The following is a 13,084-nucleotide window of genomic DNA, read 5'->3' on the forward strand; positions in this document are numbered from 1 at the left end:
TATTAGCTTTCATGGAGTTATTCCAGACTTCAACTTAGCATGGCATAGGTCAAAATCTGTTCTGCAATATTTAAAGTGCTAGTATACTAATTGGTTATTAAAAATACCAGCATAATCAGAAAATGAGGACACAGATCTCCAATAGACAATTTAACCCAAGGCCACTGTAATGAAATTGGTGCAGAGAAATAGAACTCCTGTACAAGCAGAAAACCATAATAGCTCTGTTATACCACTTATAAAACACCATTTTTTGGGAAATATTTGACTCAAGTGATACAATACCTATTTTGTGATACCTACCAGGCCTTCAGGGCAAACGAACCCAACTTCACTCACTGAACACTTCTTAAGGGGCTGGCAGCTACTGGCTGACCAGTGACATCAGGACTGACAACTGGCTTCCTTCCACTGCCCCAAGGAGATCACTGACCACAGTAAACAATATTCTGTTTTCCTTCCAAAAGCCATCCTGAAAACTGAATGATGGTGATCCAAAAATTAGAGGATGACAGGTGTTGGTTTTGGCCAGCAGCCTCCTTCCAAACAACCTTCTGCAGAAAGGGAAGGTTAAAGACTGGGCTAGAGCTGGCAAGGTTTCTCATGGTGCAGTGCTCAATTCTGAAGCCAGTCCAGGTAACAGCACATTTTAAAGTTTTCAGGAGCTTGCTGATTTCTAGGCAGGCATTCACAATGGGCATTGCAAATGGTTCAATTTTCCCTGACCTTTGCCTACTGAGAAGGGCCAGAAGCCTGTTCTGGTGATGCAATCTGTAATGTGAGCTTCCCTGGGACAGGGGAACCTCCACCAAAGCAGGAAGGTGAGGGAGCTTCTACAAAACCTTTCATGACATTATCTGGTGAAATTTAAGACTCTCTTTTCCTCTGCTTTTACATGGAGAAGGCACAACAATGTTGCATCTATTTCATCTTCCTTAAAACAGAATTATGTACGGTGGAAATATCCACTTCAAACATATGGCTGAGGTGAAGAGCTGCTCTTCAGTCTTTCTTTAACTGCAACTAAACTGGGCAGATTTTATGCCCATTTGGTATAAATCAGCATGCACACAAGGTGCACAAAAATATAGTCACCTTCAACAGGCAGCTAAATAATGGCTAACTGGGACTTGTATAGCCCCAGGAGCCACACAGGAGCTGCATATACTGAATGGGCAACAGTGAATGACGTCCAATATGCAAAACAGAGAAAAACTTGCTATTTTACTATGGTGACAATGTCACTGAAGCACCACACTGTTTTTGCTACCTCGCCCGAACAAGCACACAAATGAGAGAACAAATTCCATGCAGCTTCCCCAAAAACCCTGAAAAACATCAGCATGCACTTGAGGGCAAACTAAGGGCTGTTAGCTTTGAAGTGCATTTGTGGCCCTATCTAATGCCATTTCCCAGTTCCAAATGTTTCCCATATTCCCTTCACCCTACAGCAGCTGTGTAGAATTGCAAAATTATCCATGTCTATGAAATATTTTCTTTGTGACTCATAATGTGAAAGTTCTTAAAAGCAAATTAAAATCTATAATCTCTGTCCCAATGATTCTTCACATATCTTGCCAAAAAGGAATCTTTCATAGTCCCATTGGGGCTGGTGCCTTTAGCTGTCTGGAGCACTGGCTTTTGCATGGAAAGAGATTTATTTATCCAGAGTATCTTAAAAAATGTAGTGATGACTCAGTCTAATTCTTCATCTCAACCTCCCCCAACAGGTCTTGGAGCTACTAATTATTGGGAAAGGTTAACCCTGACTGTGAAATATTAGGATATGTCTCCTCCCTCTCTGGTGGCACTGAACAGGAACTTTAGGACATACTTGCTTTCAGACTAATTATGAATGTCTCTTTTCAAATTCAGGCATAATTTGATCATCAAAGTTCCTGTTTCCAACCAGAAACAGCATTCTCATATTATACAATGAAAAATTGAGCACACCACCAAATTAGTTAAGGCATTGCTGCAGCAGAATTACTGAGCATTTTCCCAGCACTGAGACTTCTTCCAGAGTCCCAGAATTAATATTTCTAAACTTAAGACATATGTCTACTTAACTTGCATGAAATACTATAAGCATAAAAGGTACTGCTCAAAATAACTGATATTTGATTTGGCAGCTCCTACCAGGCGCTGCTCTTCTGAGACCAGTCATACATGCTCTAAATATACCCTCTGATATTTTTTGTGAGATGCTGATTAAATTATGGAAAAGATTTTTCTTTATTACTGTGTTCTCTTTCCTCTCTTTATAAAGTCTAGAAAAGGAACAGAAGCACTATTAGCATGAATCAGCCAGGAGCTTTGGATGTGTAGTTCCCATAAGCTCAGAGGGAGTTTCAGGGAAACTTACGTGAGGGGAAATTGGGGCCCTTTACTACATCTTGCAGCAAAAAATTCTGCAGTTTCATTGTCTTGATGACGATGACATCCTGGCCTCCCCCACCAGGTGTCACTGCGAAGTCACGTTAGAGGATCTGTTGGTGATCACGCAAGACGCAGGCAAAACGAAGATTAATAAGGCACAGGAATTATCTCTGAAAAAAAAGAGTCTTTTTTCCCCTCCTCCTCTTGATTCCTAGCCAAAAATAAAGCACAGCAATGCCAATGTGCATTAAGCTCAACAAAGCAGATATCAGTTTTAAGTGATGGCTGTGTGTAGCTCATCTTGTGTAAGAGTTTTAAACGTGTGTCATGACAGCTGGGGTTGAGGTTTCATTGCCAGATGTTGTTCCTTCTGACATGAGGATGAGGAGATGTCCAGATGAGACGTCACAGACATGGTGTCAGGACTAAGTCTGGAATGGGGATGGTCTCTTTGAGATGATCTTTAGATTTAGAGACTTCCAGGACAAACCCTTCTGATCCTCTGGCAGTGACATGAGATGAGGGGGTAACTCACATGCAATTCTTACTTTTGCAACCAAAGCCCCTAAAACCCAAAAATGTGTCCCACAGACCCAACTGCAAAATAGTTTCTAAGTTTTTCTAGTTTCTACTCCTACAACTGTGGGCACATGCAGCAAAACACAGGGAAACCCCTCAGTTTCACACTTTATGGGTGGAATAGGACCACCTATAGGTGAAAATCCTTCCTTCCCCTCCCACCAGTGGCAGCAGCACACACCACTGTGCCACATGCTGCTCCTCCATGATTTCCAAGCACACACTTAGCAGTAGAGCATAATTCCAGAAGTTATCTATCTATATTTGTGAACACACACTTGCTCAAAGGAGACCACACTGGGACTTTAAAGCAGTGCATCCCACAGAAGGTCCCTGTCCTGCTAACAGGACACTGAATTACTCTGCTGGGGTATTCCTGGTCTGGAAGTAACGTGCCAGTATGGAGGGAAGTCCTACTGCCCCATTCCCCAGGATTCAGCATCACACAATCCTAAGCTTAATGAGCTTCCAAACTGCAACACAGGGACATCTCAAACCTTCTCTTTGTCACTTAACAGGATCACAAAGGTGACTTCTGTCAGACTACCTTGCTGCCACCCTTCCTCACAATATCTGAACAGCCTCTCTAAGTGCTTGGTGACAAAGGAAGACACTTTAATTATTACACTAGATCAGAATTGATTCCTGTGGAAGAGTGCCCCAATTAAGTGTTTAAATGAAATGAGTTTTACCTGCGCTTTACTTTTTAAATGCACACTAGTTTTAAAAAAATACTGTTTATATAAAGAACATATAAATACTCTTATCCTATTGCTTTGGAAGTACTTTGTGCTATACCAGCACCTGTTTTAAAATTATCTTTAAGATTCATTTTTGCTGAAACGTATTCTCAAACCAACAATGATCATACAGCAAACTGAAATATAAACCACTCTTTGCTGCTGCTATGCATTTAAATGTGTAGCTGATTTCAGCTGCAGAACTTTAAACTCTCTTTTATAGGATATTACTCCATTTTAGTGTAAGCATCTATCAGGCACAGCTCTGAAAATGTTCAGTCAGACTGTGAAAACATTGTCAATGTTTATTTTAGTAATAAAACCCATGTTTAATCTATACTTTCATGTTACAGTAATCTATGTATCAATCTATAACCTTCCAGCTAAATGCACTAAGTAGATTAAGCTCTGATTGATTTGAAATGTTTTTCACTATATTATCAAAAGTCTACAGATCAGCATAAATACCTCGAAGAAATTTTTTCCCCTTTGGCAGACTTACAAAAGCAGAGCATAACTTGAATTGAAATGAACTTCAGCATTTTTCCAGGGCAGAAAGTCTGTCACTTCTACTCTAGATCTGCTCTGCTTCTGGACTTAGTAAAAACCTGTGATTAGTAGTACAGTGCATCTATTCTGTTGTGACAATAGCAATGACAAAAGCAAAAGTTATGAAGAAAAGTGTCCCCTCCAGGTCTACCTTTCATATGAAGTGTAGAACGAGTAGAAGGAGGAGAAGGAGTCACCCGAAAGGGTGTCACTGCTGGGATTGCCATTTGCAGAGTGTGATATGAAGACAGCTCACAGAAAGGGGAGGGAGGATGGTTGTTGATGTGCTCCTGCTACATACAATAAAAGACATTCAAAATCAGCTTCTGCAAACAGAAAACACCAAGTTTTGTTATTTTCTGTGCTGCATTCGGGGAAAGCAAGAAGCAGGCTGGGAGCTGTCACAGTAACCAGGCGGGTGCTGCGAGGAGGCTCGGCTGTCGCTGCCAGGGGCCACCAACTTCAGCAGCAAAAAGAGCACGTGAGGAAGAGGAGTGCGCTGAACTCTCTGCGATCCCGCTTCTCGCAGCTCCTTAGCAGACTATCTGCTGTAGATGCCTGCACAGATGGAACGAGATTTCTACATATGCTCAGCATCCATCCCGGTGGTTCGCTGAGACGACAGCAGTGCAAACAAACACGGGCCTGAGCATCCCACCCAGCTCCGTCAGGGAGGTGGGGAAGGCACGTCTACAAACGGCAGCGTGAGAAGAGGGAAAAGAGCCCTGAGGTGGCAAATTCAAGTCTTTGCTCAGTTTTCAAGCATTTCGAGTCAGGTAGGTATGGATTTAAAATGTTGCTCCAGTTTATCCTGCTGAAGAGGTGGTGCCCAAGAAAAGAAGAATATTTGGAAAAACAAAGGCACTGGTAACAGTGTATTGGCAGAGCGTCCCAACTTCTGCCAGGGCAAAGCTTCAGCCTCACTGACAACGACACCTGAATTCCCATGGACTCCGATGGGGAGGTGTCCCTCACCTCTCAGTGCTCCTTATCCATTTACCACCATGCAATACCCAACTTCTTCTGGGATCCTGCTCCATCCATCCATGCATGTAGACAGCTGGCATCTGAACATGGTAGATCCATCTGAACGTGGTAGATCCATCTAAACATGGTAGACACTGTTGCCCCTCAGCTTTTTTCAAGCATGTGCCACAAGTCCTCAGCCCCGATGCTGGTCCCAGCCTTATCTCCAAGAAGTTTGCACAAGTGACGTGGTGCATGAGAAGGAGCTCAGCTCACACTGTTCAGCTCTGGATTTGATTTTGGATTCTTCACCTCACTACTTGGGAACGTTTATATGTCGGGTTTTCCTGTAGGACCTTCTACGCCTTGCTTGTGAAGTAAGAGAATTATTTAGTTCAATATAAACTGTATTTGGACACAAACTGGTATTTCCAAAGGGATGGTATCTCTTAATTCCTTCAAAACATACTCCCAGTGAATAGCAGGCTCAGTGGTTCTAATCTGCTCGTGCCTCACAGAGAGGTTACAGAACCTGGCTTGGGATAACCATACTCTGTTTGATCATACATTCATTTCTTACCCTGCTACATTAACATAAAGTTTACAAGCAAGTTCATTATAAAGGACAAACATGAAAGTCAATGTCAGCCAAGAAATTGCCTGAGCAATCCTATAATTGAATAAAAATGTGTGTCAGCAAAACAGGTGCCATCATGGGCTTGCTGGTGTGCTTGGAGTTCACGGGCTTGACAAACTCCTCTCAGCGTGGTGCTGTGTGTGAGACTCTACAAGAAAACCTTATGTACTAAATGATGTTTATCAGCAAGAAGTGGGTGGTAGTAGTAGGTACATTTGACCTACAGAGCGAAACAGGATTGCCCACAACTGCTGCAGCAAATTAATACATAAAGAAAAAAGTTAAAGAAAATTAGCATTTTTTAACTTCTTAGCCACTCCTCTGGTGTCCTTCACAAGGAAGAAATTTACTTGCAAATATTCTGTGGTACAGTGTAAAGACACATTTAAATATCAAATGTAATAAACTGCTATCAGATTTTTCCGCTGATGTGTTTGATGAATTTATACACTGATTTATGGAAACAGCTTCTTAGAGAGTGGCAAATAAAGTAATTTATTTTAATTCCATAATTTTTGAGTTAGATGTTCTCAGCTTAGCTGTGATACAGAGTAATTTAAGGAGTGATTCATATTCTTACACCAATTAATGGCAACTGGCATCTTGCAACCTATTCTGTTCTATTAAGCCTCAAGAAAACTGGGAGCAGTCAACAGGACAGAGTTAATAGATGTGTCTGGAAACTTTCTGTAGAGGTAAAAAAACCTTGGAACTATGATGGGAGCTGTAGGAGAAAGTGTGACTTTAGAGGGAAACTGTGTCACAGGAAAGAGACACTGCCAGGTCCAAAAACCAGGATCCTTGTGAGAAGGAACTGCTCTCAGCATTAGATAGCAACAGAGAGGGATGCACGTTGTCTGCCTGTTATATTTATATGTATATATTAAATTTTTAATTCTGATACAGTATTAGCTTAAAAGCCCAGAAGAACTGGGGATAGCATGGATCCTTTCCTAAGCCAGGGAGCAGATGAGATCACTTTGCAAGCAGCTGCTCACAGACACCTAAATGGCCATTTGCCAGCTGAAAGGATCAAAGCAGTGCTTCAGAGATGACCCTCTACCCTGTCAGGCTCATTTTTAAGGGAAAGAAGCCAATTACTGGGAGAACCTGTTTGATTTTAGAAATTTTTTTTTTTTAGGTAGCAAGATCTGGGCAGCTTCCAGGGCCCACCTAGCACTGTGGAAAACAGATAATCAAGTACAATTGTTTCCTCGCTTCTTCCTTTAAAATAAAACCCCTTCTCCTCTCCATTTCTGTCCTTTTTGTGATTTGAAAACTGACACATCTATAAGTGATTGCAGGGGCCATTAAATAATGAAGCAGTTCTGTTCATTAAAGCTCAGTGATTTATTACCTTTGGATTAAGGGAAAGAAAACAGCCTGAAAACAGAATTCTGACATCATTTCACATTATTTCCAGTCCAGCACATCAGGCAACTGTTAGAATAGCAGATTTTCAGCTCCGTGCTCCATCAGTTCCCAGAAATGCAATGCTGGATGTCTAATCCAGCCAATTCTGTAAATCTAGAGTGTAACTCAAACTCATGACTAACTACTGCCCTAAATGTTGTGTCCTACCTTCGTACAGCCAGTCGCTGAGCCCATTGAAAATAACACCTTCCTTTCCTGTGGAGACCACTCGGATGGCTTGTTTCCCCACATGAGCACAGTAATAGATGTTATTCTCAAAGATAAATATCTGATTTGAAGGGAAAAAAGAAAAAGAGAACAGCATTAAGCAGTGGCTCCATTATAAAATGTTGCATTTTGCTTTTACAATAATTGGCAGCACAAAATCACATTTCACATTTTTAGAGAGTCTTTTGTCCGAAAAAAAGGATTTCCACAACTTGCTTCCAATGCCATCAGCTAATAGAAAGATGCTATTTTACAACAAACTGAAGCCTTGATGCTTTGGTACAAGCTTTATGTTCCTCACTCCTGTCTTTGTTTCAGAAATTGAACAGTGCAGTTAGAGGGCATGACATGAAGAATGCCGACACTCTGGATTTTGAAAAAGTGGTCTAGGACACAGTAGCAGTTTGCAGAGCTGATGCTGATGCTACGTGGTGACTGAACTGGCTACTGAAAATGGCTTCTTGCTTTTTTCCAACTGCTCCTGCTTCCTTAAAAAACAGCTGGCAATCTTTTAGATAAATCTGAATCTTGTTTTTAATGCAGATCCAATGAGATAATATTTGCTATTGAATAGGGATAGTCTATGTGACTGTACCACGTTGGCCAACCAAGCATGAAGAGGTTGGTGTTTCATCTGGGGAGCAGGAGTTTATGCTCCAAGGACACAAAGGGGTGTGCTAGACCTCCCACCCTTCCCCAGTCCCCAGGTCCCCTTCCTCCAGGAGCCAGGGTAGATGGGACAAAGGCCATGGGGTCTCACCTCCCTGCCAGCATGGATGCAGCTGCCAATAACCTCCACTCCATATTTGGAAACCTCCTCCCTCATGTTGCAAGACTCTAGTGGATTCAGGTTGCTGAAAGAGTACATGATCAAAATGTCATGGGATCTCACAGCTCCCTGGGAAGCCAAGGGCAGGCTCACACTAAGGACTGCCATTGGTTACCTCTGTCTGCCTCTGCAAACAACTTCTCACAAAGCTGGTGCTGTCTGAGGGAAAGCAAATACATCTTGGAGAAGAATTAAGAAATATAAAATTCTTATCAATAATAAAAATTTCAATTCAAGATCGTCAGGAAGGCAATCTAACATAAGACTCCTAAATAAGCCCCCCACTCTCTTTTAAAGAAAAGTTTTTCAGTCATTAGATCTACTGCTCTAAGAATGCTCCCATGAGTCAGGCTCTTCATTTAGGTGTTTAAATGTTGATCAGTGTTTTAGCCAGCCATTACATAAAAATATTTTTCCATGGCATCAGTCTTTATAATGTGGTTAAATGCTTTGTGCAGCGTTTCGCTGTCACCAATGACACAGTTCCTGTCCCCTCACTCCAAAGTCAACCGCATCCTGCTCTTGGTAGAATCATAGAATCACAGAATCATTTAGGTTGGAAAAGACCATTAAGGTCTTTAAGGTCCCTTCCAACATAAACCATTTTATGATTTCGCAATTCTATGATCATTGAGTCCAGCTGCTAACCCAGCACTGCCAAGCCCACCACTAAACCATGTCCCTCAGTGACACATCTACACGCCCTTTAAATACCTCCAGGAGTGGTGACTCCACCACTGCCACAGGCAACCTGTTCCAATGCTTGAAAACCCTTTCAGTGAAGGAATTGTTCCTAATATTCAATATAAACCACCCCAGCACAACTTGAGGCCATGTCCCCTTGTCTTATCATATGTTACTTGGGAGAAAACACTGACCCCCACCTGGTTGCAGCCTCCTTTCAGGCAGTTGAGGAAAAGTTTCTCTTCAGCTTCCTTTTATCCAGGGTAAACAATACCAGCTCCCTCTGCTGTTCCTCATAAGATTTGAGCTCCAGACCCTTCACCAGCTCTGTTGCCCTTCTCTGGACACGCCCCAGCACCTCAATGTCTTTCTTGTAGTGAGGGGCCCAAAACTGAACACAAGATTTGAGGTGCAGCCTCACCAGTGCTGAGTACAGAGGGACAATCATTTCCCTTGTCCTGCTGACCACACTATTTTTTGATCCAGGATGCCATTGGCCCTCTTGGCCACTTGGGCACACGCTCGCTCATGTTCAGCCAACATCAACCAGCTCCCCCAGGTCCTTTCCCACCAGGCAGCTTTCCAGCCACTCTTCCCCCAGCCTGTAGTGCTTCAGGGGGTTGTTGTGACCCAAGTGCAAGACCCGGCATTTCACCTTGCTGACCCTCATACAACTAGCTCTTCTTTTAGATGGGTATCACATTTGCTGACCTCCAGTCAATTGGGACCTTCCCAGTTAGCCATGACTAATGGTAAATGATGGAAAGTTGGCTCAGTGATCACTTCTGCCGGCTCCCTCAGTACCCTTGCATGGATCCCTGCAGACTTGTGTGTGTCTAAGAGGTGTAGCAGGTCACCAACCATTTCCCCTTGGATTATGGGGGCTTCATTCTGCTCCCCATCCCTGTCTTTAAAATATTTTTAAACTCTACTCAGACTGCAAAGGTGTACTGAACAGGGTATCAGAAAGCTACTTAGACTGAAAGACAAACTGCTACCATAATTTAGTAGACATTTACAGATGGTTTTTTATACACTTGAAGATATTGGAATAAATGTTATGTATCTTTACCATGACACTAGAATGCAATTTCCCATGTTATGAAAAGACAGAACTGTGAAAAAATACTTGCTTTCAGTTTCTGTTTCACATCCTCTTACAGTTTATGTTTCACCTAAAGATGAGTTGGAAAGATTCCAGAAGAAAGTATACATCCTAATTTAATTTTGGCAGCAGTTATATTGAGTTTGCCTAAGGGTAAAACTTATGACTGAAACTGTAGCTTGTTCTTCTTCCTTTTAAACTAAGAAGAGCTGCACTCAATTCATAGGTTTTGAAAGTAGAAAATACTTTGTGGAAGATACTACTTTCTCCTTGAATTTTAGTAAACAGAGGAGCCAGATAAGGGATTCCAAGTAAAGAATTTTATGTGTTAGCTAGTCTGCATATGGGAGGGTTGTTGAAGCTTAAATATGCATAACAATCAGGAAGGTTAAGCAGAATAAGATACTTTGGACCCAATTAAATCCAAATCTCTGTGTCTGAGCCCTAAATGTGCTGAGGCTGCTTGGGTGGGAGCTGTTCTGTGACAGGCACACAAACAAGTGAAGTTATTCAAGTGGTGCAACCCTTCCCTTGCCCAGATTCTTCCAGCAAAAGAAGGTTTAATGATATTTTGTACTGTATTAAATTTTATATGAGTTTACAGGAAAAATAAAGAAGGTGGATTGACAACCTGTGCCTGCCCTTCCCCTTGTAAAGCATTGGAATGTCTTCTGTCTTCACTGTTTTGTCTTTCAAAGCCTCATTGCACTAATCAGGTTGTATGAGGTATCTGGTAGCTGCAATGGAAAAATAATATAGTGCTCTGACTGTCTCCCATATAATTCAGAGCCAAACTGCAGCATCTCATAGAGAATTTAAAATTATCCTCCTAACTACAGTGCCTTGTACCCTAAAAACGTCAACCATAATCAAGATAAAAGATAACTGAAGCAGCACAAGGAAGATTTCTGTGTAATGTATCTTATAAATTAAGAAAAAGCTTTTGAACTTCCTGTTATTCATCAGGAAAGAAATGTCTTTGGATTACTTCACATTCTGGGTTTCAAAGATATTTGGTGATCTTATGAAATACCTATATAGTACTTTTTACTGTTTTGGTTTTATGACATCAAAGCGGTGCTTTCTATCAAATGATCAATCCTGTCAGCTAATTAGAGAATAAGAAAATTTAGTAAAAAAAAATAATAAAAAATACGTACAGACACTACTTTCACATTCTTTTATGCTTGTTTTACATAGCATTTCTAGTCAAATGTAAAATGATGACAGAAGGGGTAAAGCTCAGTTTTATGATTCTCTGTACAGGAGACAAAGACCAGAGCCAAAATTTCTGGTGTCTTCTCTTCCAGTGTGCATATCTGAGCAAGACTTTACCCCAGATGTTCTTGCAATATATATGCCTTAAAATCCAACACTGAGCACAACTAATGGCATGGAAAGTCAACCTGTGCTAAGTCAGGCAGATCCCCACGTTGGATACCATGTCTGATTTCATGGTGACACATTCAACACAGAGGAAAGAGAGGATATTCTGAAAGAAGTAAGAGGAATGGAAACACCCGTACATAGATTGAAAAAACAGAAATTGCTGACTCTATAGAATAAACCGGGAGTTAATTTGTACAAGATAATGGACAGGACATAAAAAAAAGGAAAATTTTCACCATTTTATTTCTCCAATCAACAGAAAAATGAAAGAAACCTAGAATACTTTTCCTATATGAAATCGGAATTAACACGTAGGATTCCTTGCCACTGGATCTAACAAAAGACAAGAAATTCCTTCTCTTTCTGCTGGATGTCATAACAGATGCTCAAAAGATTAAACACTTAACAAAAATAACTAGAATATCTGAGGGGATTAAGATAAAGTTTTGGGGTTTTTAAATGCATTCACTTAATCCCAGGGTAATAAAAATCAATGGGGATTTTGCTGTTGGCTTTATGTGGCTCAGGATGTCACCTGAAACTTTCAGATACAACTACTTTAGCCTCAGGTATCAACACACCACTAATTCCTGTGAGCTGGGAAGAAATCTCTGTCTGTTTGCAATTTGTGTTAGAACTGATGACTTCAAACCATTTGACATCCTTGTGTGACACAACTATTGGAGAAAAAAATACTAGACAGATTGGACCACAAGCCTGAGATGGGAAGTCAAAGATTAAGCATCCAGTAAAAGAAATTTATACAGTAAGGAAAATATTTGAACTGACAACAAATTAAACTTTATTCACTTCAAACACACAAGAGCCTTAACGACACTGATTGATTTAAGGAGGATTTCTTTAAAATGTTTTTGCAACTGCTTAGGGCTTCTAAAGTAGTGCTCTCTACCAAACTGACCCAGAGTGGTATTAAGTAATTATGCTGCGGTAATTAAAGTACTGGTACTTTTAAATGGATTAATTTATGGACCTTTTCAGGAATGCAATGACAATAATCTCTTTAAGACCACTTCAAAAGTCACAATGACCAATTATTTTGAGCAAGTGAATACTACATCTCCTTTTACAGTTGTTCAACCCACCTTCCTTCCAGCCAAAGAGGTGCATGAAATTCCTATTTCTTCAGAGACCAAAGGAAAACAAATTCATGTGCACTAATCTGCATTTTTACTGCTCCTATTTATTTTCCAGCTGTAAGGTGGCAGTCTAAGTTTATGTTCTCTTTACCCCGCCATTTCTAACATGTATAACTTGTCAACTGAATGAGCTGCATCACTCAAATTTAGCATCTCCAAGCATAAAGTTAATGCCTAGGTGCTTATTACTTTAAATTATTAGCACATTGAGAAGTGTGAGTGTTTCCTACACATTAAAAGGCAGCTTTCCACACTGCAAGGTGAGCCCACAGGATTTATCTATGAGAATAGATAACATGGAAAGGTTGGCCATTTAACACAGAGAGTTTGATCAACAAGAACTGGCCTTCATGTATAGATAGGCACAAAGTCTTGGCTTGACACTGTTTTAAATCCAGAATCTGTTCAAGCTTCCTCTGAGGCTCAAAA

General features: G+C 40.9%; 1 protein-coding gene across 5 annotated transcripts in view; it reads right to left on the minus strand.

Annotated features, from left to right (window-relative positions):
- DPP6 (dipeptidyl peptidase like 6) overlaps positions 1-13,084 on the minus strand; it is a 549,686-nt gene that overhangs the window by 76,172 nt on the left and 460,430 nt on the right. For all 5 annotated transcript variants that reach the window (XM_064638400.1, XM_064638386.1, XM_064638369.1 and 2 more), the window contains exon 8: positions 7,432-7,552. In XM_064638400.1, the coding sequence (XP_064494470.1) occupies positions 7,432-7,552 (121 nt within the window). The remainder of the gene's footprint in view (positions 1-7,431; positions 7,553-13,084) is intronic.

The sequence above is a fragment of the Pseudopipra pipra genome, chromosome 1, assembly GCF_036250125.1.
Source record: "Pseudopipra pipra isolate bDixPip1 chromosome 1, bDixPip1.hap1, whole genome shotgun sequence".
In the NCBI taxonomy this organism is placed as follows: domain Eukaryota; kingdom Metazoa; phylum Chordata; class Aves; order Passeriformes; family Pipridae; genus Pseudopipra; species Pseudopipra pipra.